General features: G+C 44.0%; 1 protein-coding gene across 1 annotated transcript; it reads right to left on the bottom strand.

Annotated features, from left to right (window-relative positions):
- Positions 1–27,686, bottom strand: LOC137437534 (NADH dehydrogenase [ubiquinone] 1 alpha subcomplex subunit 4-like 2). The gene is made up of 5 exons (XM_078766043.1): positions 27,568–27,686; positions 20,799–20,887; positions 5,606–5,666; positions 1,675–2,766; positions 1–1,369 (listed from the first exon to the last, which is right to left on the bottom strand). The coding sequence occupies exons 1-4, from the start codon at positions 27,613–27,615 to the stop codon at positions 2,710–2,712; spliced, it is 255 nt and encodes an 84-aa protein (XP_078622169.1). The 5' UTR covers positions 27,616–27,686; the 3' UTR covers positions 1–1,369; positions 1,675–2,709.
- Positions 27,687–27,911: the final 225 nt, after the last annotated feature.

The raw sequence follows: 27,911 nt of genomic DNA, 5'->3' as shown, positions 1-27,911 counted from the left end.
TGAGCATGAACCATAAAGTATTTTTTTATATATATATATATTTTTGTATACAAGATCGAGGCTCGTGTAAGAGCTAACATTAATCACATAACATCAAACTGACACATAAAAGATATGATGAAGGGAGTGGGAGGCAAGATGGGGAGAGAGAGGGAGCACAGAAGTACAACAGTAGAGAACAGGGACATCGGGAGATCTGTGGGAGGGAGAGGGCTTGGGGGGAGGTGGCATGGGAAGGGGGAGGGGGGGGGGGGGGGTGGGAGAGGTAAAAAAAAACCACAAGGACACCAAGGACTTCCAGGAAAGAAGTTGGTATTTCAAAAAAGTGGATCTGGGGTGAAATTAGCGGGGGTAGAAAAGATCAAGGTTTTGGATGGGGGAAGATAAGAGATGGTGGTGAACAGCTGTTTTAAAGACCTAGAGGAATGAGTGGGATTGAGGAGAGTGCGGGAGTTTGTTAAAGTGGGATTGAAAAGAGTGAGGGGGTTTGTTAAAGTGGGATTGAAAAGAGTGAGGGGGTTTGTTCCAGAAGTAGAGAAGTTACATTGTAATGTTTATTACCTGCGCCACCAAAGGTGGATGGAGGTTATGTTTTCACCCCTGTCTGTTTGTCTGTCTGTTTGTTTGCTTGTGAACAAAACGTCTCAAAATGTTGTGGACGGATTCGGACGAAATTTGTCAGAGAGGTAGCATATGTGACAAGGACGAAATGATTATATTTTGGGGAAGATCTGGATTCGGATCCGGCTACGAGAATTTTAAAAGTGATTCTTCACCATTGGAATATCGGTCCAAAACCGATACATAGCGGGATATCTAAAAAAGTTGTCGACGAATTCGGACGAAACTTGGTGGAGAGGTTTGGTGTGTGACAAGGACTAATCGATTCGATTTTGGTGAAGATCTGAATATGGATTCGGATACGAGAATTATTTAATTTTTTAAGTGATTCTTCACCATCGAGTGATCGGGCTAAAATCGATACGAAGCAGGATATCTCAAAAAGTTGTGGACGGATTGGGACGAAACTTGGTGGAGAGGTTGGGTGTGTGACAAGGACAAATCGATTCGAGTTTGGTGAAGATTTGAATATGGATTCGGATACGATAATTATTTAATTTTTTAAATGATTCTTCCCCATTGAGAGATCGGGTGAAAAGCGACATATAACATGATATTTAAAAATGTTATGGACGAGTTATGACAAAACTTGGTGGATGAGTTGGTTTGGTGACAAGAACAAGCAGATTAGATTTTGGTTCAGGTCCGAATCCAGATCCGGCCTATCAGTGGGATACACAACACAGACTGTTCAGCCTGGCGGAGGTGTGCACTCTACCAAGTGCCGTTCTAGTTATTATTATTAGCGCTGAGGAAGCGCCTCTAGCGAATGACTTCCAGCCAGTGTAACGCGAATTCCTGTCACAGGAATTCTGAGATCATATAAGTGTGACGTGGCAGTTCCTGATTGGTTCGTGTTGGGGAACCCCTTCTCGCTGCCGACGTGACGTAAATTCGCGCACGCGCACTGGTGAAGCGCGAGATTCGGCCCAAGGTTCTTATTATTATTATTATTATTATTATTATTATTTTTGTATACAAGATCGAGGCTCGAACCATGATCGAGGCTCGAAATTCCATGCCCGAACCTCAGCGCAATCCAAGAGGATTCACTTGTTATAATGACTATGCGAAGCTCCCATTATAGAGTCCTCTGTCTGAGCAAGCGATATAATGGTGGACAGAGGGTTATGGACGAGGCAAAGTTAGATTTCATTAAACTTGAGTTGCATCTTCCGAAATAACTTTCAAGTCTGCCAGGTGCACTTTCAAACACAAACTTTGGTGATGTCCTGTGAATCAAGTACACAAAATTCTTATTCGGCCCATCTCTAGATCGTTGGTATAAAAGACAGCGGAGAACAAAATACAATACCAAACATTGCATTGCGCAAACTATCCTCCTGGTTTAGTTTACTGTGACTCGCAATCAAATAACATGAAATGCCAGACATGGATTAGAGAAGATGAGAACCAGAAAGGTTTGGGTTTCATTTGTTATCCGAAAGTCAGAGTGGATATTGAGAAAACTGGAAGAGCGCAGGTATTTTTTAAATACAGGATATTGGCTCATGGAAGAGCGAGGTGATCTAAAGGGAATCCAAAGACAATGTACTGACAAGTGGGACAGGGGGCCGACAAATGGACAAGCAAAAGCAAGGGAGTGAATGAACAGGAAAAGAAGAGAAAGAAGGAATTGTGTTAGGTACAGTTAATTAGGGTTATTGGATGCATTAAATAAGATGAAGGGTAGGAATGTGGGATGACCGGGGAAATGGTGCACAGCCTACTTGAAGCACTGGAGAGAAGAGTCCGATTAAACAGCCTCCAGAGGGCGATTCCAGAAAAAGGAAGGAAAGAGGGAACCAAAGAGTGGTCAGGGAGGTAGAGGACAGGGAGTCTTGATTTTGGGAACATGATTTGAACGTGATTTGGAAGATAGTGGAGAAAGCAGAAAAAAGCGACAAGATGGTGTTCAAAAGAATTAGTGGAAATGGCAACATATGCTCAGAATGGTCAGAAAATCATTGCTTCAAATAACCGAAATGAATTGTGCATAATAGGATCAAGACAAGAAATGGCCGACTTGGACTTGGACACATATCTCTGCAGACAAGGGATAAGTATTCTCCCTCAAGCTTATCCCATTCAGAAATCTGGCCGATCCTTTTTCAGGTTCTTGTAATCCATATCGACAGCCAAGAACTGAAGCAAAGAGAGATAACAACAGAGGATTTGTAGAAAGTCAGGAAGTCACAGCCAATATCAGAAAGCACATGACATAATGAAGTGACAGACTATACAGTACTATAGATTCAACGGATTTCCTGTGCTGTTACTTCAAAATTGGCCTGCACTGACACGTCATATTTTGTGCTCAAACGTTCTACTTCAAATTTAATGACCCAAGTACCTGTGCACCTTGCTTTGCTTTTGGGGTCTACCGGGGAGTACGAACTGGACGGCTGGGCCGAGAGTTCGACTGAAGGTGGAAGGAATTTGGATTTGTTGGTGGCAGGAATTTGGAGCTTGTTGGTGGCAGGAATTTGGAGTTTGTTGGTGGCAGGAATTTGGAGCTTGTTGGTGGCAGGAATTTGGAGTTTGTTGGTGGCAGGAATTTGGAGTTTGTTGGTGGCAGGAATTTGGAGTTTGTTGGTGGCAGGAATTTGGAGTTTGTTGGTGGTAGGAATTTGGAGTTTGTTGGTGGCAGGAATTTGGAGCTTGTTGGTGGCAGGAATTTGGAGTTTGTTGGTGGCAGGAATTTGGAGCTTGTTGGTGGCAGGAATTTGGAGTTTGTTGGTGGCAGGAATTTGGATTTTGTTGGTGGCAGGAATTTGGAGCTTGTTGGTGGCAGGAATTTGGAGCTTGTTGGTGGCAGGAATTTGGAGCATGTTGGTGGCAGGAATTTGGAGCATGTTGGTGGCAGGAATTTGGAGCATGTTGGTGGCAGGAATTTGGAGTTTGTTGGTGGCAGGAATTTGGAGCTTGTTGGTGGCAGGAATTTGGAGCTTGTTGGTGGCAGGAATTTGGAGTTTGTTGGTGGCAGGAATTTGGAGTTTGTTGGTGGCAGGAATTTGGAGTTTGTTGGTGGCAGGAATTTGGAGCTTGTTGGTGGCAGGAATTTGGAGCTTGTTGGTGGCAGGAATTTGGAGCATGTTGGTGGCAGGAATTTGGAGCATGTTGGTGGCAGGAATTTGGAGCATGTTGGTGGCAGGAATTTGGAGCTTGTTGGTGGCAGGAATTTGGAGTTTGTTGGTGGCAGGAATTTGGAGCTTGTTGGTGGCAGGAATTTGGAGTTTGTTGGTGGCAGGAATTTGGAGCTTGTTGGTGGCAGGAATTTGGAGCTTGTTGGTGGCAGGAATTTGGAGTTTGTTGGTGGCAGGAATTTGGAGTTTGTTGGTGGCAGGAATTTGGAGTTTGTTGGTGGCAGGAATTTGGAGCTTGTTGGTGGCAGGAATTTGGAGCTTGTTGGTGGCAGGAATTTGGAGCATGTTGGTGGCAGGAATTTGGAGCATGTTGGTGGCAGGAATTTGGAGCATGTTGGTGGCAGGAATTTGGAGCTTGTTGGTGGCAGGAATTTGGAGTTTGTTGGTGGCAGGAATTTGGAGCTTGTTGGTGGCAGGAATTTGGAGCTTGTTGGTGGCAGGAATTTGGAGCTTGTTGGTGGCAGGAATTTGGAGCATGTTGGTGGCAGGAATTTGGAGCTTGTTGGTGGCAGGAATTTGGAGCTTGTTGGTGGCAGGAATTTGGAGCTTGTTGGTGGCAGGAATTTGGAGTTTGTTGGTGGCAGGAATTTGGAGCTTGTTGGTGGCAGGAATTTGGAGTTTGTTGGTGGCAGGAATTTGGAGCTTGTTGGTGGCAGGAATTTGGAGTTTGTTGGTGGCAGGAATTTGGAGTTTGTTGGTGGCAGGAATTTGGAGCTTGTTGGTGGCAGGAATTTGGAGTTTGTTGGTGGCAGGAATTTGGAGTTTGTTGGTGGCAGGAATTTGGAGTTTGTTGGTGGCAGGAATTTGGAGCTTGTTGGTGGCAGGAATTTGGAGTTTGTTGGTGGCAGGAATTTGGAGCTTGTTGGTGGCAGGAATTTGGAGTTTGTTGGTGGCAGGAATTTGGAGTTTGTTGGTGGCAGGAATTTGGAGCTTGTTGGTGGCAGGAATTTGGAGTTTGTTGGTGGCAGGAATTTGGAGCTTGTTGGTGGCAGGAATTTGGAGCTTGTTGGTGGCAGGAATTTGGAGCTTGTTGGTGGCAGGAATTTGGAGTTTGTTGGTGGCAGGAATTTGGAGCTTGTTGGTGGTAGGAATTTGGAGTTTGTTGGTGACAGGAATTTGGAGCTTGTTGGTGGCAGGAATTTGGAGCTTGTTGGTGGCAGGAATTTGGAGCTTGTTGGTGGCAGGAATTTGGAGCTTGTTGGTGGCAGGAATTTGGAGTTTGTTGGTGGCAGGAATTTGGAGTTTGTTGGTGGTAGGAATTTGGAGTTTGTTGGTGGCAGGAATTTGGAGCTTGTTGGTGGCAGGAATTTGGAGCTTGTTGGTGGCAGGAATTTGGAGCTTGTTGGTGGCAGGAATTTGGAGCTTGTTGGTGGCAGGAATTTGGAGCTTGTTGGTGGCAGGAATTTGGAGCTTGTTGGTGGCAGGAATTTGGAGCTTGTTGGTGGCAGGAATTTGGAGTTTGTTCAGGGTGTTGCTAATACTTCGCAAACTCCGAGAAAAAACAAAAAACACCATGAGATATCTAACATCCACCAAACTAATCCGAGCAGACAGGACAGCCAGCTTAATGTCCATTGTTGTTGTTGAAAAAGACACTGCCTGAGAAGCATCGATCTGACAATTATTGAGAGCTGGGCTGAAAATCAAACCCAAGTTAGACAGCTCAAAGGTAAGTACATTGCTTCTGCATCATCCTGTTAGACCTATCCGAAGAAGTAGTTGATATCCATAATTGAGGTGATTATCTTGTAGATGTGTGCTGGATGTTCTGCTGACTGTATCATCTTAAAACAGGCATTAGTTGAGATCCACACCTTTCTCTACCAGTGTGTACTGACCTTATACTGGTAGTTTGGCGGCAACTTGTTCCATGGCTCGGAGTTTCCTTTCTTATTCCAGCTGGGGAGAAAGTCACGGGATTTGGAGGAGAGGGTAGGTGTTGAACATCATTTGGAAAAGAGAAGATAAGGTAGGAATTAGAAAAAAATTAAAAAATTGTGTTCAGTGAGTAGCTGCACACAACACACATGTTAACCTCCAGAAATTATGACAAAGAATAAGGGAAGCAGCTGAATATTAGATTAGGCACAAGTTTGAGTTTGGTAAGTGATAAACATATTCCTCAATGTACCGTACCCTACCTCTTCGAGATTATTGGTGCTGCCAAAGCTGTCTCTTGTCGAGAGTTATTCCAGGTGGTTTGCCATTGCTTTCCCAGAAGTCAATCAGGACAGGAATTTGTAATTTGTTCAGGGTGACGGCAATAACTCGCCTCCTATTTGCCAAAGTCAGTGGGATCGTAAACATTCACCAATGACCAATGCCAGCAGACTGGTCCTCCGACTTGACATCTTTCCGATGGACGACGAACACAACGATTCCTCACCAGCATGTGAAACACCAGGATCACAGTTTATAACCGAGTCGAGATTCCAAACCAGGCTAGACAGCTCAGTGGCGAATGGTGTGCACCTCCCTACCTCTTGGCTATTCTGCCATCACATAAATATGAATCAGGAAAAGGTAAACATGATTAGGTAAGTCTGAATGGACTACTGAAACATTCATATTTTATCCATAAAAAGTGGGACAATACAGGTGCATCAAACAATTTTTTCTTTTTTGCAAACAACATGCACTTAATGCAAGATACCATAAGATACTATTTAACGCCTGTCCAAAGTTGCCCTGGGAAAATGGTGGTGGACCTTCTTTATAAACTGCTTCAGTCCATAAGGGAATGGCTTACCTTTCATGATACTCAAAAGAGTATTCCAGGATTTTGATCGATATATGATGGAGTGCCGATATGCGAGAGTCGTTCAAATTTGACCTCAGATCTCTGTTGCTAAAAGGTACAGCAGATCTAATATATAAAAGCTCATTTTAATCGCTGACTGAGTGATATTAATATTTGGTACCTTTCGGGTGATGTAGAAAGCTGAAATTTGGCGCGCCGACGGACATCGAAGCCGGTACACCGGGAAAAATCACAGAACCATCAGAAAGCGTCCGTAAATGAAAATTTATGGGAAAAAACCCCCGTAAATACATCCATAAATAAATAACCTCAATCAATATCTAGCATTTGAAAATTGTAAGTTCTATAACTGTGAACTGTGAAATAAACATGACAATAATGTCCATAAAGAAAAAAAAAAGCGTCCGTAAATGAAAATTTACCTAAAAAACCGTAAAAGCATCCCTTATTTTTAAAAAGCTCAATCAATATCTAGCTTTTGAAGTTCGATAACTGTAAACTGTGAAATGAAATCCTCAATGAAAATTTACGTTACAAAAACTGTAAACGCATCCATATAACAAAAATAATCACACACAGAACCGGTCCACCAAGTTTCGTCCAAATCCATCAACAACTTTTTGAGATATCCTGCTATATGTTGGTTTTAGCCCGATCGCTCAATGGTGAAGAATCACTTAAAATTTAAACAATTCTCATATCCGAATCCATATTCAGATCTTCACCAAAATCGAATCGAATCGTCCTTGTCAGACACCCAACCTGTCCACCAAGGTTCGTCCAAATTTGTCCATAACTTTTTGAGATATCCTGCTATGTATCGTTTTTGTCCCTATCTCCCAATGGTGAAGAATCACTTTAAAAATTCTACTAGTCGGATCCGAATCCGGATCTTCACCAAAATCTAATCATTTCGTCCTTGTCACATACGCTATATCTCTGCAAAATTTCGTCCGAATCCATCCACAACTTTCTGAGATATCTTGTTCACAAACAAACGGACAAACAGACAGACAGACAGACAGGGGTGAAAACATAACCTCCACCTTTGGTGGCGGAGGTAAAAAAACAAAAAACATATCTACCAGAAGATCGGTGATGCTGGCCTATAATCATAAAGCTTCTACTTATTATGTACATACGTATTCATTGCTTACAGGGTGTAAACATACCCCACGAGTATATGTATGTTTGTATGTATGTATGTATGTATGTATGTATGTATGTATGTATGTATGTATGTATATAAATATATATAAATATAAATATATATGATCTAAAAAGGTATTTTTCATGATTGTGAAGGCTGCTGATACCCATAATCACGTGGGACCTGTTTTAAGGTATTTGCTAAAAATCAGGGTGGCAGGGAATGAGATTTGATAAAAAGAGTCCATCAGTGGATAATTATTAAATTTCTGGCGAACATAAACATGAAATGTGTTGAAATTTCCAGACGATTGGTTGCACAGAATGGCGGTGATTACTTGTGAAGGTTATACACAAACGAAGCTATGAACAGAGACCCAGGTCAAACAGAACAACATAAGTCAGGAGGATGTTGTGTGACTTTAATATGGCGTTGTTTTCCATAATGACGGAACTCTCAATTGTTTCTTAATGGTAATAGCCATGGGGCTGGGAGGAAGGATAGATTGGGAGGTAAAGGAAGTACAAGGGTAGTTGTAGTTTGCTTGTTCAAATAGGCAGGTAAAAAACTTTATTATTGCGGTCCTTGTCTGAGTGAATGTTTGCTACAGTGTGCCCATTTGTCTTGTCCTTAAATAAACTAATGGTCTCCCCTCCATAACCAATGTAAAAATGAACATAATCTACTTTATTATTACACAAGTGTACACTGAATTGTCTAAACTCCCCACCCAAGTACACACTTCGGAAGACATACTTTTTGTTTCTTTCAAGCTTTCTTTATTGGATACAGTGTGCTTTCTTTATTGGATACAGTGTGCTTTCTTTATTGGATACAGTGTGCTTTCTTTATTGGATACAGTGTGCTTTCTTTATTGAATACAGTCTGCTTTCTTTATTGGATACAGTCTGCTGTAGCGGTTGCCGCTGAACATACACAATCGCCTTACACCTGCCGAGGACGCAACCAGGGAGCGATCGCTGTGCCGGGCTCGCCCAGACCGCCCGGAGACGCTCAGTCTCGCCTTTCCCGGGCATGCCCGGACTCGCCTTTCCCGGGCTCACCCGGCCCGTCCGGCGACACCCAGTCTCGCCGTTCCCGGGCATGTCCAGGCACGCCCGGCCCGTCCGGCGACACCCAGTCTCGCCGTTCCCGGGCATGTCCAGACTCGCCCAGGTCTCCCGGACACGCCCAGTTGCGCCTTTTAAGGGCAAACGCTCCGGCATGAGATATTCGAGTGCTTGTATATAATGCTGCCCGATAAACGGGCTTTTCAGTTTACCCGAGTTGATTTGATGGAATAAAGAAACTCGGACGAATTCCAGCTTTTTGTCGCGTCCATTCTTTCGATTCGAGTTGGAGCACAGCTCCTTCATTGGTGACCTACCGACATGGACACGGCAGTTGCCCTCAAACTGCCTACCTTCTGGGAGGCTCATGCGGCGGTTTGGTTTGCCCAGGCAGACTCCCAGTTCGCCCTGCTAGGCATCACTGCCGACAACATCCGCTTCCATCATGTGGTAGCAGCACTCGGCTCAGCCACCGCGGCCCGCGCCCTCAGCCTCCTCCAGCACCCGCCAGCCGCTGACAAGTACGGCGCGATCAAGAAGCTCGTCCTCGACGCTTTCGCCCTCTCATCGGCGGAATGCGCACGGCGCCTGCTCGACCTGCCCGAGCTCGGCGACACGCGCCCGTCCGAGCGAATGGATTAGATGCTCTTGTTGCTCGGGGAGCACGCCCCGGATTTTCATTTTCAAGAGCTGTTCCTCCGTCAGCTGCCTAGCCAGGTACGCCTCACCCTGGCAAGCACGCAGATCACGGATCCCCGCGCCCTCGCCAGGGAAGCCAACAAGATCTCCTCGGCAGGCCAACGCATCGGGGCAGTGACCTGGAGCCCGCCGCCGTCCGAAGCATCGCCCATGGCGCCCGAGCACCCGGCACGGTCGGCGGCCGAACTGCCGGCGCAATTGGCGGCCGCTACGCCGCGCCGACCGCCTCCAACACGACGACCGGGGCCTCCACCTGACCAGGCGTGGTGTTACTACCATGCCAGGTTCGGACAAAAGGCCCGGACATGCCGACCCCCGTGCACTTTCGGCAAGTCGGGAAACGGCCGGGCCGGCGTTCATTACCAACCATGAGCGCCGGCCACACGGGCAACTTACTTTTTATCAGGGACAAAGCGTCTGGACGGCGCTTCCTGTGTGACACCGGCGCCCAACTGAGCGTCATACCCGCCTCCGATCAGGACAGGCAGTCCACGGTTTGCGGCCCCTCCTTGGTGGCGGCCAACGGATCGGCCATCCGCACCTTCGGCCCACGCAACGTCACCCTCTGCTTCGGCAGCCAGCGCTTTCATTGGACTTTTGTGACCGCAAGCGTGCCCATGGCTCTGCTGGGCGCCGACTTCCTCTGCGCACACGGGCTGCTGGTTGACGTCAAATGGCATCGCCTCATCAACGCCGAGACCTTCAGCTCCCTGGCATGCACGTTGAGCAGCTCCGCGCCGACCGAGCTAGCATGCGCCCTCCCGGCGGCGAATGAGTTTGCTCGCCTGCTCGCGGAGTTCCCGGCCCTCACGCGGCCGACGTTTTCGGCCGTCGCGGTACGACATGGTATCGAGCACCACATACCAACCACGGGCCCGCCGGTCTACGCCAGAGCCCGCCGCCTCGACCCAGCCAAGCTCGCCGTGGCCAAAACCGAGTTCGACGCTTTGGAACACCTCGGCATTGTGCGGCGCTCCGAAAGCACGTGGGCTTCGCCACTACACATCGTACCGAAGCCGGGGGGCGGCTGGCGCCCATGTGGCGACTACCGCCGCCTTAACGACGTTACCACCCCCGACAGGTATCCGATCCCGCACATTCAAGACTTCTCCGCCCGTTTGGCAGGACGGGTCATTTTTTCGAAGATCGATTTGATACGGGGATACCACCAGGTACCTGTCAGGCCGGCCGACGTCCCAAAAACGGCCGTCATCACGCCGTTCGGCTTATTCGAATTCCTTTGAATGCCATTCGGCCTCAAGAACGCGGCTCAGGCGTTCCAGCGCTTGATGGACGGCGTGCTGCGCAACCTGCCGTTCCTCTTCGTCTACCTGGACGACATCCTCGTCGCCAGCGCGTCCCGGGCCGAGCACTTCCTCCACCTCCGAACACTGTTCGGGCACCTCAGCGAGCACGGCCTAATCGTCAACCCGGCCAAATGCCACTTCGGCACGACGGCCGTTGATTTTTTGGGCCACCACATCACCAAGAACGGGGCCGTGCCGCTGCCTACCAAGGTCGAGGCCATCACCGCGTTTCCGCATCCCCGCTCCATCAAGGCCCTGCAGGAGTTCCTCGGAATGGTGAATTTCTATTACCGCTTCGTGCCCCGCCCTGCTCAGCTCATACGGCCCCTCTACGAAGCCCTCCGGGGCAAGCCGGCCAAACACGACGTCGTCTGGTCCGCAGCCATGGACGCGGCATTTACAAGCTCAAAGCGGGCCCTCGCTGACGCAACACTGCTCGCTCACCCGGTGCTCAACGCTCCCATCGCCCTCACCATGGATGCCTCCGACTACGCGGTGGGCGCCGTACATGAGCAATGGGTGAACGGGGTTTGGCAGCCACTCGCTTTTTTCAGCCGGCAACTCCGGTTGAACGAGCTCAAATATAACACGTTTGACCATGAGCTCCTCGGTCTACACCTGGCTGTTCGCTATTTCCGCCACCTCCTGGAGGGCCGACCCTTCACGGCTTTCGTCGACCACAAGCCGTTGGTTTACGCAATGGCCAAAGTCACGGAGCCGTGGTCGGCCCGCCAGCAGCGCCACCTCTCCGCCGTGTCGGAGTTTACCACGGACATCCGGCACGTCGCCGGCAAAGACAACGCCATGGCCGACTGTCTTTCTCGGGCCAGCGCGAACGCGGTCCACCTCAGCGTGGACTTCGCGCTTATGGCGGCTGACCAGACCAACGACACCACGGTGCAAGCCCTCAGGGCAGCGGACACGGGCCTCCGCCTGGCCGTCGTCCCCTTCGCGGACACTGTCCTGCTCTGCGATGTCTCCCAAGGCCAGCCTCGCCCCATCGTGCCCGTTACCTGGCAACACCGCATCTTCGCCTCCCTCCACGGCCTTTCCCACCCGGGCTGGAAAGCTTCCCAGAAGCTGGCGTCAGCGCGATTCGTCTGGCACGGCCTTCAACGGGATGTCCGCGATTGGACCAGCACCTGCACGGCCTGCCAACAGGCCAAGGTCCACCGACACACCAGGCCCCGCTGGCACCTTTCACCATGCCCGAACGGCGTTTCGACCACGTCAACGTGGACCTGGTGGGCCCCCTCCCTCCATCACGGGGTTTCACACACCTGCTCACCATGGTGGACAGGACCACCAGGTGGCCGGATGCCGTTCCCCTCGTCTCCACCACCACCGCCGACGTGGCGCAGGCTTTCATCGCCACCTGGGTCGCCCGTTTCGGCGCACCAGCGGACATCTCTTCGGACCGCGGGCCGCAGTTCACCTCCGAGCTGTGGGGCGCGGTCGCCCGCAACCTGGTGGTCAGGCTCCACCGTACCATGGCCTACCACCCCCAAGCCAACGGGTTGTGCGAGCGGTTCCACCGTTCCATGAAGGCCGCGCTCATGGCCGGCCTTCAGGACGGCGGCTGGACCGACCGGCTACCGTGGGTCCTTTTGGGCCTCCGCACGGCCCCCAAGGAGGACCTCTGGGCGTCCACTGCAGAGCTGGTCTACGGCCAGCCGCTACGCATCCCGGGCGAATTCGTGCCTGACGCTACCAGTCCCTGGTCCGCAGCTCGCCAGCGCTCGGACCTCCACGGTTTGCCCCCGACGGTTTGTCCCCGTGCCAACGTCCCACCACGGTGACCCCCAGTCCTACGTCCCCCCAGCGCTTCGCACAGCGGAGTACGTTTTTGTGCGTCATGACGCACACCGGGGGCCACTCAGGCCGCCATACGACGGACCCTTCCGGGTCCTGCGACGGGATGATAAGTCCTTCGTCATCGACGTCGGCGGCAGGTCGGACCGGATTTTGGTGGACCGCCTCAAGCCGGCACATGTGGACATCGACCAACCACCTCGGTTGGCCCTTCCTCCACGGCGAGGCCGCCCACAGTCCACGGTGCCTCCCACACGACCACCCACCCCCACACCGGACCCCCCCCCCACAACCCTCCAGGGGTCGCTTCGGCCGGGTCATCAGGACCCCCCTTAAATTGACCCCGCCGGTGCAAGTCGATTCTGGGGGGGCGTGTGTAGCGGTTGCCGCTGAACATACACAATCGCCTTACACCTGCCGAGGACGCAACCACGGAGCGATCGCTGTGCCGGGCTCACCCAGACCGCCCGGAGACGCTCAGTCTCGCCTTTCCCGGGCATGCCCGGACTCGCCTTTCCCGGGCTCACCGGGCCCGTCTGGCGACACCCAGTCTCGCCGTTCCCGGGAATGTCCACGCACGCCCGGCCCATCCGGCGACACCCAGTCTCGCCGTTCCCGGGCATGTCCAGACTCGCCCAGGTCTCCCGGACACGCCCAGTCGCGCCTTTTAAGGGCAAACGCTCCGGCATGAGATATTCGAGTGCTTGTATATAATGCTGCCCGATAAACGGGCTTTTCAGTTTACCCGAGTTGATTTGATGGAATAAAGAAACTCGGACGAATTCCAGCTTTTTGTCGCGTCCATTCTTTCGATTCGAGTTGGAGCACAGCTCCTTCACTGCTTTCTTTATTGGATACAGTCTGCTTTCTTTATTGGATACAGTCTGCTTTCTTTATTGGATACAGTGTGCTTTCTTTATTGGATACAGTCTGCTTTCTTTATTGGATACAGTCTGCCTTCTTTATTGGATACAGTGTGCTTTCTTTATTGGATACAAGTCTGCTTTCTTTATTGGATACAGTCTGCTTTCTTTATTGGATACAGTCGGCTTTCTTTATTGGATGCAGTCTGCTTTCTTTATTGGATACAGTCTGCTTTCTTTATTGGATACAGTGTGCTTTCTTTATTGGATACAGTCTGCTTTCTTTATTGGATACAGTCTGCTTTCTTCATTGGATACAGTCTGCTTTCGTTATTGGATACAGTGTGCTTTCTTTATTGGATACAGTCTGCTTTCTTTATTGGATACAGTCTGCTTTCTTTATTGGATACAGTCTGCTTTCTTTATTGGATACAGTGTGCTTTCTTTATTGGATACAGTCTGCTTTCTTTATTGGATACAGTGTGCTTTCTTTATTGGATACAGTCTGCTTTCTTTATTGGATACAGTCTGCTTTCTTTATTGGATACCGTGTGCTTTCTTTATTGGATACAGTGTGCTTTCTTTATTGGATACAGTGTGCTTTCTTTATTGGATACAGTGTGCTTTCTTTATTGGATACAGTCTGCTTTCTTTATTGGATACAGTCTGCTTTCTTTATTGGATACAGTGTGCTTTCTTTATTGGATACAGTGTGCTTTCTTTATTGGGTACAGTGTGCTTTCTTTATTGGATACAGTGTGCTTTCTTTATTGGATACAGTCTGCTTTCTTTATTGGATACAGTGTGCTTTCTTTATTGGATACAGTGTGCTTTCTTTATTGGATACAGTCTGCTTTCTTTATTGGATACAGTCTGCTTTCTTTATTGGATACAGTCTGCTTTCTTTATTGGATACAGTCTGCTTTCTTTATTGGATACAGTGTGCTTTCTTTATTGGATACAGTCTGCTTTCTTTATTGGATACAGTCTGCTTTCTTTATTGGATACAGTGTGCTTTCTTTATTGGATACAGTCTGCTTTCTTTATTGGATACAGTGTGCTTTCTTTATTGGATACAGTCTGCTTTCTTTATTGGATACAGTCTGCTTTCTTTATTGGATACAGTCTGCTTTCTTTATTGGATACAGTCTGCTTTCTTTATTGGATACAGCCTGCTTTCTTTATTGGATACAGTGTGCTTTCTTTATTGGATACAGTCTGCTTTCTTTATTGGATACAGTGTGCTTTCTTTGTTGGATACAGTCTGCTTTCTTTATTGGATACAGTGTGCTTTCTTTATTGGATACAGTGTGCTTTCTTTATTGGATACAGTCTGCTTTCTTTATTGGATACAGTGTGCTTTCTTTATTGGATACAGTCTGCTTTCTTTATTGGATACAGTCTGCTTTCTTTATTGGATACAGTCTGCTTTCTTTATTGGATACAGTCTGCTTTCTTTATTGGATACAGCCTGCTTTCTTTATTGGATACAGTGTGCTTTCTTTATTGGATACAGTCTGCTTTCTTTATTGGATACAGTCTGCTTTCTTTATTGGATACAGTCTGCTTTCTTTATTGGATACAGTCTGCTTTCTTTATTGGACACAGTCTGCTTTCTTTATTGGATACAGTGTGCTTTCTTTATTGGACACAGTCTGCTTTCTTTATTGGTTACAGTGTGCTTTCTTTATTGGATACAGTCTGCTTTCTTTATTGGATACAGTCTGCTTTCTTTATTGGATACAGTCTGCTTTCTTTATTGGATACAGTGTGCTTTCTTTATTGGATACAGTCTGCTTTCTTTATTGGATACAGTGTGCTTTCTTTATTGGATACAGTCTGCTTTCTTTATTGGATACAGTCTGCTTTCCTTATTGGATACAGTCTGCTTTCTTTATTGGATACAGTCTGCTTTCTTTATTGGATACAGTCTGCTTTCTTTATTGGATGCAGTCTGCTTTCTTTTTTTGGATACAGTGTGCTTTCTTTGTTGGATACAGTCTGCTTTCTTTATTGGATACAGTGTGCTTTCTTTATTGGATACAGTCTGCTTTCTTTATTGGATACAGTCTGCTTTCTTTATTGGATACAGTGTGCTTTCTTTATTGGATACAGTCTGCTTTCTTTATTGGATACAGTCTGCTTTCTTTATTGGACACAGTCTGCTTTCTTTATTGGATACAGTCTGCTTTCTTTATTGGATACAGTTTGCTTTCTTTATTGGATACAGTCTGCTTTCTTTATTGGATACAGTCTGCTTTCTTTATTGGATAGAGTCTGCTTTCTTTATTGGATAGAGTCTGCTTTCTTTATTGGATACAGTCTGCTTTCTTTATTGGATACAGTCTGCTTTCTTTATTGGATACAGTCTGCTTTCTTTATTGGATACAGTCTGCTTTCTTTATTGGATACAGTCTGCTTTCTTTATTGGACACAGTCTGCTTTCTTTATTGGACACAGTCTGCTTTCTTTATTGGACACAGTGTGCTTTCTTTGTTGGATACAGTGTGCTTTCTTTATTGGATACAGTCTGCTTTCTTTATTGGATACCGTGTGCTTTCTTTATTGGACACAGTCTGCTTTCTTTATTGGACACAGTCTGCTTTCTTTATTGGATACAGTGTGCTTTCTTTATTGGACACAGTGTGCTTTCTTTATTGGATACAGTCTGCTTTCTTTATTGGATACAGTCTGCTTTCTTTATTGGATACAGTGTACTTTCTTTATTGGATACAGTCTGCTTTCTTTATTGGATACAGTGTGCTTTCTTTATTGGACACAGTCTGCTTTCTTTATTGGATACAGTGTGCTTTCTTTATTGGACACAGTGTGCTTTCTTTGTTGGATACAGTCTGCTTTCTTTATTGGATACAGTCTGCTTTCTTTATTGGATACAGTCTGCTTTCTTTATTCGATACAGTCGGCTTTCTTTATTGGATACAGTCTGCTTTCTTTATTGGACACAGTGTGCTTTCTTTGTTGGATACAGTGTGCTTTCTTTATTGGATACAGTCTGCTTTCTTTATTGGATACCGTGTGCTTTCTTTATTGGACACAGTCTGCTTTCTTTATTGGACACAGTCTGCTTTCTTTATTGGATACAGTGTGCTTTCTTTATTGGACACAGTGTGCTTTCTTTATTGGATACAGTCTGCTTTATTTATTGGATACAGTCTGCTTTCTTTATTGGATACAGTGTGCTTTCTTTATTGGATACAGTCTGCTTTCTTTATTGGATACAGTGTGCTTTCTTTATTGGACACAGTCTGCTTTCTTTATTGGATACAGTGTGCTTTCTTTATTGGACACAGTGTGCTTTCTTTGTTGGATACAGTGTGCTTTCTTTATTGGATACAGTCTGCTTTCTTTATTGGATACAGTCTGCTTTCTTTATTGGATACAGTGTGCTTTCTTTATTGGACACAGTGTGCTTTCTTTATTGGATACAGTGTGCTTTCTTTATTGGACACAGTGTGCTTTCTTTGTTGGATACAGTCTGCTTTCTTTATTGGATACAGTCTGCTTTCTTTATTGGATACAGTCTGCTTTCTTTATTCGATACAGTCGGCTTTCTTTATTGGATACAGTCTGCTTTCTTTATTGGATACAGTCTGCTTTCTTTATTGGATACAGTGTGCTTTCTTTATTGGATACAGTCTGCTTTCTTTATTGGATACAGTGTGCTTTCTTTATTGGATACATTGTGCTTTCTTTATTGGATACAGTGTGCTTTCTTTATTGGATACAGTGTGCTTTCTTTATTGGATACAGTCTGCTTTCTTTATTGGATACAGTGTGCTTTCTTTATTGGATACAGTGTGCTTTCTTTATTGGATACAGTCTGCTTTCTTTCTTGGATACAGTCTGCTTTCTTTATTGGATACAGTCGGCTTTCTTTATTGGATACAGTCTGCTTTCTTTATTGGATACAGTCTGCTTTCTTTATTGGATACAGTCTCCTTTCTTTATTGGATACAGTCTCCTTTCTTTATTGGATACAGTCTCCTTTCTTTATTGGATACAGTCTGCTTTCTTTATTGGATACAGTCGGCTTTCTTTATTGGATACAGTCTGCTTTCTTTATTGGATACAGTCTGCTTTCTTTATTGGATACAGTCTGCTTTCTTTATTGGATACAGTCTGCTTTCTTTATTGGATACAGTCTGCTTTCTTTATTGGATACAGTCTGCTTTCTTTATTGGATACAGTGTGCTTTCTTTATTGGATACAGTCTGCTTTCTTTATTGGATACAGTGTGCTTTCTTTATTGGATACAGTCTGCTTTCTTTATTGGTTACAGTGTGCTTTCTTTATTGGATACAGTCTGCTTTCTTTATTGGATACAGTCTGCTTTCTTTATTGGATACAGTCTGCTTTCTTTATTGGATACAGTGTGCTTTCTTTATTGGATACAGTCTGCTTTCTTTATTGGATACAGTGTGCTTTCTTTATTGGATACAGTCTGCTTTCTTTATTGGATACAGTCTGCTTTCCTTATTGGATACAGTCTGCTTTCTTTATTGGATACAGTCTGCTTTCTTTATTGGATACAGTCTGCTTTCTTTATTGGATGCAGTCTGCTTTCTTTTTTTGGATACAGTGTGCTTTCTTTGTTGGATACAGTCTGCTTTCTTTATTGGATACAGTGTGCTTTCTTTATTGGATACAGTGTGCTTTCTTTATTGGATACAGTCTGCTTTCTTTATTGGATACAGTGTGCTTTCTTTATTGGATACAGTCTGCTTTCTTTATTGGATACAGTCTGCTTTCTTTATTGGACACAGTCTGCTTTCTTTATTGGATACAGTCTGCTTTCTTTATTGGATACAGTCTGCTTTCTTTATTGGATACAGTCTGCTTTCTTTATTGGATACAGTCTGCTTTCTTTATTGGATACAGTCTGCTTTCTTTATTGGATACAGTCTGCTTTCTTTATTGGATAGAGTCTGCTTTCTTTATTGGATACAGTCTGCTTTCTTTATTGGATACAGTCTGCTTTCTTTATTGGATACAGTCTGCTTTCTTTATTGGATACAGTCTGCTTTCTTTATTGGATACAGTCTGCTTTCTTTATTGGACACAGTCTGCTTTCTTTATTGGACACAGTCTGCTTTCTTTATTGGACACAGTGTGCTTTCTTTGTTGGATACAGTGTGCTTTCTTTATTGGATACAGTGTGCTTTCTTTATTGGATACCGTGTGCTTTCTTTATTGGACACAGTCTGCTTTCTTTATTGGACACAGTCTGCTTTCTTTATTGGATACAGTGTGCTTTCTTTATTGGACACAGTGTGCTTTCTTTATTGGATACAGTCTGCTTTCTTTATTGGATACAGTGTGCTTTCTTTATTGGATACAGTCTGCTTTCTTTATTGGACACAGTGTGCTTTCTTTATTGGATACAGTCTGCTTTCTTTATTGGATACAGTGTGCTTTCTTTATTGGATACAGTCTGCTTTCTTTATTGGACACAGTGTGCTTTCTTTATTGGATACAGTCTGCTTTCTTTATTGGATACAGTGTGCTTTCTTTATTGGATACAGTCTGCTTTCTTTATTGGACACAGTGTGCTTTCTTTATTGGATACAGTCTGCTTTCTTTATTGGATACAGTGTGCTTTCTTTATTGGATACAGTCTGCTTTCTTTATTGGATACAGTGTGCTTTCTTTATTGGACACAGTCTGCTTTCTTTATTGGATACAGTGTGCTTTCTTTATTGGACACAGTGTGCTTTCTTTGTTGGATACAGTCTGCTTTCTTTATTGGATACAGTGTGCTTTCTTTATTGGACACAGTGTGCTTTCTTTGTTGGATACAGTGTGCTTTCTTTATTGGATACAGTCTGCTTTCTTTATTGGATACAGTCTGCTTTCTTTATTGGATACAGTGTGCTTTCTTTATTGGACACAGTGTGCTTTCTTTATTGGACACAGTGTGCTTTCTTTATTGGATACAGTGTGCTTTCTTTATTGGACACAGTGTGCTTTCTTTGTTGGATACAGTCTGCTTTCTTTATTGGATACAGTCTGCTTTCTTTATTGGATACAGTCGGCTTTCTTTATTGGATACAGTCTGCTTTCTTTATTGGATACAGTCTCCTTTCTTTATTGGATACAGTCTCCTTTCTTTATTGGATACAGTCTGCTTTCTTTATTGGATACAGTCGGCTTTCTTTATTGGATACAGTCTGCTTTCTTTATTGGATACAGTCTGCTTTCTTTATTGGATACAGTCTCCTTTCTTTATTGGATACAGTCTCCTTTCTTTATTGGATACAGTCTCCTTTCTTTATTGGATACAGTCTCCTTTCTTTATTGGATACAGTCTGCTTTCTTTATTGGATACAGTCGGCTTTCTTTATTGGATACAGTCTGCTTTCTTTATTGGATACAGTCTGCTTTCTTTATTGGATACAGTCTGCTTTCTTTATTGGATACAGTCTCCTTTCATTATTGGATACAGTCTGCTTTCTTTATTGGATACAGTCGGCTTTCTTTATTGGATACAGTCTGCTTTCTTTATTGGATACAGTCTGCTTTCTTTATTGGATACAGTCTCCTTTCTTTATTGGATACAGTCGGCTTTCTTTATTGGATACAGTCTGCTTTCTTTATTGGATGCAGTCTCCTTTCTTTATTGGATACAGTCTGCTTTCTTTATTGGATACAGTCTCCTTTCTTTATTGGATACAGTCTCCTTTCTTTATTGGATACAGTCTCCTTTCTTTATTGGATACAGTCGGCTTTCTTTATTGGATACAGTCTGCTTTCTTTATTGGATACAGTCTGCTTTCTTTATTGGATACAGTCTGCTTTCTTTATTGGATACAGTCTCCTTTCTTTATTGGATACAGTCGGCTTTCTTTATTGGATACAGTCTGCTTTCTTTATTGGATACAGTCTGCTTTCTTTATTGGATACAGTCTCCTTTCTTTATTGGATACAGTCTGCTTTCTTTATTGGATACAGTCTCCTTTCTTTATTGGATACAGTCTCCTTTCTTTATTGGATACAGTCTGCTTTCTTTATTGGATGTGTGGCCACTGTCACCAATCCAGCTTTCCTCAATTTCTATCATACTCTGTCATCTCAGAATGTATTACGTGGGAGAGTTGGGTTTTTGTTCATGGATCAAACAGCCTCTTCCTGTGTTTTGGTTATTTTGCATTGTCTTGCTCACAGCTTGACTTAGCTCAAAGGTTCCCATTGATAATGTAATCACCGTTATTTTTGGGGTTTTGGCAAATGGAACCTTGAGATATTGCAGGAAGCGGTGGAGATGAGGGAAGAGCATATGGCACAAGTTTCGGGGCGACGTGAGTTCTAACTGTCTGTGTACATGCGAGAATACATGTGTGCGAGTTCAAACCTGATATCTGGGTGCCGGAGAGCGATCCGAAGCATGTAGAGAGATGCTGAGGACAGACCCAGTGCGATGAAGAAGAACATCGGAATTAGCTGCGCAACACGAGGAGAGGCATGCGAGGGAAAGATAAGAAACATCGCATGAAGATCTGAACATAACTCAAGGAAACTAGAACGGCACTCAGCAGAGCACATACCCCAGCCAGGCTTAACGGTTTACGTTATGTGTCTCACTGACAGGCCGGACCTGGATTCAGACATGAACCAAAATTGAATCGATTCTTCCTTGTCACACACCCAACCTGTCTACCAATTTTCAGGTGAACGCGCCCACAACGTTTTGAGATATCCTGCTCACAGACAACCAGACAGACAGACAGACTAATAGGGGTGAATATATAACCTCTGTCCACCTTAGGTGACGTACCATTTGGTAACATACCAAATGACAACTAAAAAACGAAAAGAGGTGAGGAAAAGGGGAAAATCACAATAAGCTGAAAAAAGGAGTGCTTTGGAATGGGGTAATTTGGTGTATAAAAGATCATAAGTATGGATGGTGGATGACCTGAGGTAGAGGTGAACAGCTGTCTTGAAGCCCTGGAGGGAAGAATGGGACTGAACAGACTGGGGAGGTTAGTTCCACAGACAAGAGAAAAGAGGAACAATTGAGTGGAAGTGAGCAGTGAGCCTGGATTTTGGAAATTTAATGAGGAGAGGATTACTGGCAGTCGGCAGACCATGCACACCCTGGATAAACCTGGGAGGGACAGAGCCAAGAGAGGGCAGAGGGTGCAAGACCAAAAAGGAGACAGTACAACAGAGAGAGGCCTGAAGAACAATCAACACTGAAATTATACACCTCCCTTGACACTTTGTGCTTCTGCTCACATTAGGCATTTTCACCAAGTGAGAGTGTTCTTTTGTACCCCTCACATGTGTATAAAAAGAAAATGGAAGCATTAGTAAGGATTCCAAGTTTGTGTTTGAAAGGGAATTCGTTTCTTTTATTTTATTTGCTGTAATTTCCCTTTAACAGCACAATAGTCACTAACTGGTAAGACTGCTAAAAGGTTTCTCGGTAATTAAATCAATAGAAAAGTAATTTTACATTGACAGAATTGAGTGAATCGTTTTTGTTTTTTTTACTTCCTGTACATGTGTAAACCAACAACACCACCTGCGGAACAAAAATTAATACTATATATGATATAGATTAAAATGATATTGATATAAATGATTTTGATGTAAATGATATATCCATATATATATATATTTTTTTATAAACAGGAATCAGAATTCCTGCGAGGGGCTAAGTGTGAAAAAATTCTGACTCAATGCGGGGCTCGAACCACGGACCTCCGTTGATAACGCGTCAACAGCCCACTGCGCTATTGAGCCAGCCGCAATCTCCTCAGAACTTTTCCACACTTAACACTGCAAGCTTTATAATGGCCGATGTCTTACATGCCTGCTAGGCAGACCCCGAATGTTAGCGTAAGTATATGTATGCGTATGTATGTGTGAATAAGTAATATGTGAATAAATATGTGAATATGTGACTAAAGTAATATGTGAATAAATATGTGAATATGTGAATAAAGTAATATGTGAATAAGTAATATGTGTGAATAATAAATAAATATATATATATATATATATATATATATATATATATATATATTGTTACGGACGCGGTTTAGATGTTATTTACCGAGCGGTGGTATTGCCGCGACCGAACAGTTATTCCCCGACTAGACCCCGATTCCACCCAGACGTTGACCAAATCGCGCTATGCCAAATCAATGATGGAAAGGACGCGACGACTGGGAAAGAGGAAACGACGCAAGGGGTACAGTTCTCAAGACCTCCGGAGGAGGGTATAATTACAGTGGTGGAGAAAAGGGGGTAGATTACACGGCAGAGTGAGGTAAAAGACACAGAAGAGATGGGCACTTAAATACAATCTTATCTATTCCCGGACAGACCACAGACAAATGGAACAAGGCTGACTTACACAGGGATTGATGGCAGGGAGGGACAGGTAGTTCGATGGCACAAAGTGCACCTTGGCTCGGGGACAGGATAAAGCACGGTCCAGTCCAGAAGATGCGGGGAGGCCTCACAGCGCTCGGAGGGTACGTCTTGCTTGCTCCAAGCTCAGCGCGCATCTGACGTCACCTCCCTCTCCCTGCGCATGCTCAGCGGGGAGTGACACGCCCTCGGCTGGTTGGCTCCGCCCCACTGGGGCTGGTCCGCCGCTTCCATTGGGTGCGGGGGTTACCGGGCTCCGCCCTTGACGAGGAGCTGACAGGGAGCCCCTATTTGGTAACCCCATCGAGCACATGTTCGATGGCGGCTCGTTGGGGAGGCCTGGTGCCCTCCCAACACCCCCTACCAACCAAGCCGGAGTGAGGACGCGCACTCCCCGCGCCCGCCGCTGCCGTTGCTGTTGTTGTTGTTGTTGTTGTTGTTGCTGAACCGTGAGGAAGAGCTGCAGGGAGGTATTGGAAGGTCCTAAACTTCCTAACGGTGCCATACAATCACATTCTGGTGCAACGAAGGGTCAGAATTAATGGAAACGAGTCCTTAACTGACATAGACTAAGAATAACTAGCAAGATGTCCTATAGTTGTCTTACATGAGATGCGGTGAACCTGGGCACGACATTTAATGGGGGAAATAGGGGGAGGTCGGGTCTACAGTGTTGTTTACAGAAAATGGGACTAGGGAATGGGGGATTGGGGATAGTTGGGAAGTATTGAGGAAATAGGGGAATATTTACAAGCGGATATGGATGGATGCAAATCCCATATCCGCAACAATATATATATATATATATATACTGTATATATATTATATATATATATATATATATATATATATATTTATATATATATATTATATATATATATATATATATATATATATTTATATATATATATTATATATATATATATATTATATATATATATATATATATATATATATTATATATATATATATATATATTATATATATATATATATATATATTATATATATATATATATATATATATATATATATATATATATATATATATATATATATATATATATATATATATATATATATATATATATAGTTGATATATATATAATATTGTTACGTCTGTGGGGTTGGTAGTGATATGTAGAGTCAGGTAGATTTGTGTAGGTATCATGCTCCAGATTTCGGGTAAGAACCATCACCATGTAATAAGTTCTGTTTAGCCGAATGTCGGAGTAAGGTGTATCTTCGTCCCCGTCATAAGGGGGCGGGGCATGTTAACTAACTTAGGGCATAAGGATAAATTATCCCTTGTAAGTCTTACCCTATGTGATTTATCCTTTGTCCTTTTTGGCACTGCACCGTAGACACTAGTGAGGAAATGCCCATTAATTAAACCACACAATAATAAAACCAACCGGAAGCCAGTTCTGAGCACGACAATTTGGACGCACCAGTTACATCGCCACGGAAGCCAGGCAGGCCGAATACACGCCCCGAGGAGCCGTGATTGGCCAGGACGGAGCAAGAAGCTACCCGCTGATTGTTGGAACGAAGGCCGAGGAGGAAGCAGAGCGCCGATTGGCAAGGACCACCGATGACGTCAGGGGCGAGCAAGAAGCGGCGCGCTGATTGGTGGAGAAGTGCTGATGATGTCATGACCCCAACGATAAAATAACTCCACAACGGACATTTTCTCTCTTGCCTCTTGCCTTTTGCCCTTCATGCCTTCATCTTGCCCTCCATAACCTCTTGCCCTTCCTCGCCTCTCGCATCTTCCTCTGTCCCTCGACATTCCTGCCTCTCGCCCACCCCTGGTCCTTGACACTCTTGCTGACACCATCTTTGGCGTGCGAGGAGAACGGAGGCCGATGCAGCTGGGGAGGCAAGCTGCACGCCTGCCGTCCAAGACGGACCGTGCAGCGAGGCCTGGCTTTGTGCGCGTGCACAAAGCCAAATGACGAGCGGTTTCCCGCCAACAACGGAGCCGTGTCAAGACTGTGCGCTGGGGTCTGGATGATTGCTGACGACGCACCGAGCAAGTTGAGCTAAGTGCCATAATTACACGATTATTTTCCAGTTCTTGAATTCCCCTCTGTCTGTGTATGGTGTCTGTTCTGGGAGCGCTCCATATAGGACTTTAGTTAACCGTCGCGTTTCTTGTTATCGGCATTTCTTTTAATAAATCCTTTCGTAATTTTCTGTACATTTTAAATCCTTTTTCATGAGAGTTATTTTCAGCACGTTGAAGACTGCCAGGCGGGATCGCTCAGGAAAGCGCTTCAGCTTCCTCCCCTTTTCCCTTTCTTTCCTCACGCGCTATATAGTAAAGTCCGCAATTGAACTGAACACTTCGGAGTTTAAAACTCGCAATTGGCCATCCGTGACTCTCCTGGTGTTAACTGGGAGAGAATCACACGACAATATATATATATATATATATATATATATATATATATATATATTGATATATATATATATTGATATATATATATATTGATATATATATATATTGATATATATATATATTGATATATATATATATTGATATATATATATATATTGATATATATATATATTGATATATATATATATTGATATATATATATATTGATATATATATATACGTATATTGATACATGTGAGAAAATTAATTACATGCCCAGACCAGGAATCAAACCCAGGTCCTCTGGAAAACCGTGCCAGTGCTCTCTTTCCAGAGGACCTGGGTTCGTTGCTTGGTCTGGATGCGTAATTTTCCCACATATATCAATTTAATCCTGTTCATTAATCGAATCTAATCTATTATATATATATATATATATATATTATAGAAATACAAGTCTTATTTGCTAGTTTATACACAACGGCATTGGTAATATAATAGTCTGGTTTTAAGCCTGTATTTAATCTGAAAATATCAAGACAGGGGCATTGCCATGGTTATTTTGTATTCTTGACATAATGACCCTGAAATCAATCGATTTACTGCAAAGGGCAAGTCCTTGAAACAGGTGCTCATCATTATACAGGGTGTTTCAAAAGTCGGAATCATAGGAAGTATTTTTAATTTCCCTTGTCAGAGGAGATTTATGTATATTAATTAGGTACTAATGAAATGTGAGCACTACGTCTATTAATTAGGTACTAATGAAATGTGAGTACTACGCCTATTAATTATGTACTAATGAAATGTGAGTATGTGTATTAATTACGTACTGTTTGAAGATGAGTTGGACCGTGAGTTCGTCTAATAATTAATTATTATTGGATTGGACCTTGACTATGTCTATTAATTACGTCCATTAATTACATAATATTGGAACGTACGTTTTGGACCTTTCGACCCTTCAGATCCCTTTTAGTCTTTTATGACCATTAAGACACTTTAAACTCCTTTAGATCCTCAAAACCTTTACACTCTTTAGACCTTTATCAGACCTTCTAACACCCTTTAGACATTTTAGACCCTTTTAACCTTTTTAGAAGTTTTAAGACCCTTCAGAATGCTTCGAACTTTTAAGACCTTTTAGACCCGGGTTGTTAGGGTTAGTGGGATCCCACCCCTTTACACCCTTTCAGACCAGTGGTTCCTAAACCTTTTTGGCCACGACCCAAAATTTGAAATCACATTCGCCTCTCGACCGAAATGGTAGCTATGATACAAAATTGACGGAGAAAATGCTTTTGACCTGGATTTCGAAAAACCTGGATTTCGAAAGTTTGGGTTTTGGGCACCCCTGATTTAGATCATTCATTTGCAATCAATGACCTTTCCTTTATTCAATCTTTCCATTTCTTTGCCACACAAAATACACCAGACAAAACAAGTCCTGGTGAGGGTCTGCAATGTCAGATTGCGCTTTATTGTCCCCCACCCTTCTGACAAGGTCAGAGACAGGGGACATTTAAATGAGCTCCATCCGACCAACTGACCATTCATCTATCGATGTACTATTGTGTACACGATTTTAAAAAAACCGTTGAACATTTAGCTTTCATATTGCAGATATCTATTCCTCATGACATTATCTCACCTGATTAGATAATGGCTGTGATTGGCTTTATTATGTTGCCATGGCAACCATCTTAGTAACTTGGCTTGTGCACAAGATATTTCAAAAACCGTTGAACATTTCGACTACAAATACACATTGATAGCCAGTATGTTGGAACCCAAACTGTGATGCAGATCATTTTATCGTTAGCGAAACGAAACTGACTGCAAAATCCAGGTGTTCGCTTCACAAAATAGCCATGCGCTATGGATTTTAATCTTTCCTTGAAGAACCTATGTATCGTGTACATCAACATCTTCAACAAAACATACTCTACATGACATAATCACATTTTTAAAGTTAAATTTTTTGCAGGAGAGTGTGATATTTTGTAGAATGAAGAACTAGTTTTGCTCTTGAAGGCTCATGTCGGTTTTCATCTTCTCCCTGTACATATTTGGTAGGATTGTTTCAGTTATTTTACAGTGATCTCAGGCTCATTTAGAAGCTTGTACATACATCACATGTAGGACATGGGAAGACATCAGTGTACTTTCACATGAATGACAAGGAAATTAGCAGACAATGGACAAACAGATGATATTTGAATCTGGATTGTATACATCCTGAGCCAAGGGTTCAGGTGGCAATAGGCCACGAACAGGTCAACAACCAAATACATTATATCTTAAAATGTCGTCCATTAAATATCATCACAGATTCTCCGAATCCTTTCCGTACTTACATTATGGTGCTTCTTTGCTTGTGAGACCAAGTTTCCAAACACAGACATGCTGCCTGTCTGGAGAGCCTGGGCTTTTTGGGAAGAACTAGATACAGGGGACCGAAAGCGGTGGATGAGGAGTATTTGTAGAGGAGAGGAGGGAGGGGAGAGGGGAGGAAAGGTGCTGGAAAATGGTTTCGGGTTTTGATCTATTGTCACTGTTTATATGTCAAAGCTCATGGGAAGAAGGCTTTTAATTTTGTTCGAATGGAATGGAAGAACAACAACCTTGCAAACATTTGAAATCAAGCCAATTCTGTTGAGCTTTCAAACTTTATGGGCATTCTATTCATTGTACACATGAA

This window comes from Myxine glutinosa, chromosome 12 (assembly GCF_964187855.1).
Source record: "Myxine glutinosa chromosome 12, kmMyxGlut1.1, whole genome shotgun sequence".
NCBI lineage: Eukaryota > Metazoa > Chordata > Myxini > Myxiniformes > Myxinidae > Myxine > Myxine glutinosa.
This window is presented reverse-complemented; position numbering and strand designations above follow the sequence as displayed.

Excerpts from the sequence above, each read along its gene's own strand:
- LOC137437534 (XM_078766043.1), bottom strand. The coding sequence starts at position 27,615 with ATGTCTGTGTTTGGAAACTTGGTCTCACAAGCAAAGAAGCACCATAAT. Across the intron at positions 5,667-20,798 it reads CTCCGGCACCCAGATATCAG|CTGGAATAAGAAAGGAAACT; the intron begins GTTTGAACTCGC and ends CTTTCTCCCCAG. Across the intron at positions 2,767-5,605 it reads CGCCAAACTACCAGTATAAG|TTCTTGGCTGTCGATATGGA; the intron begins GTCAGTACACAC and ends TCTTTGCTTCAG.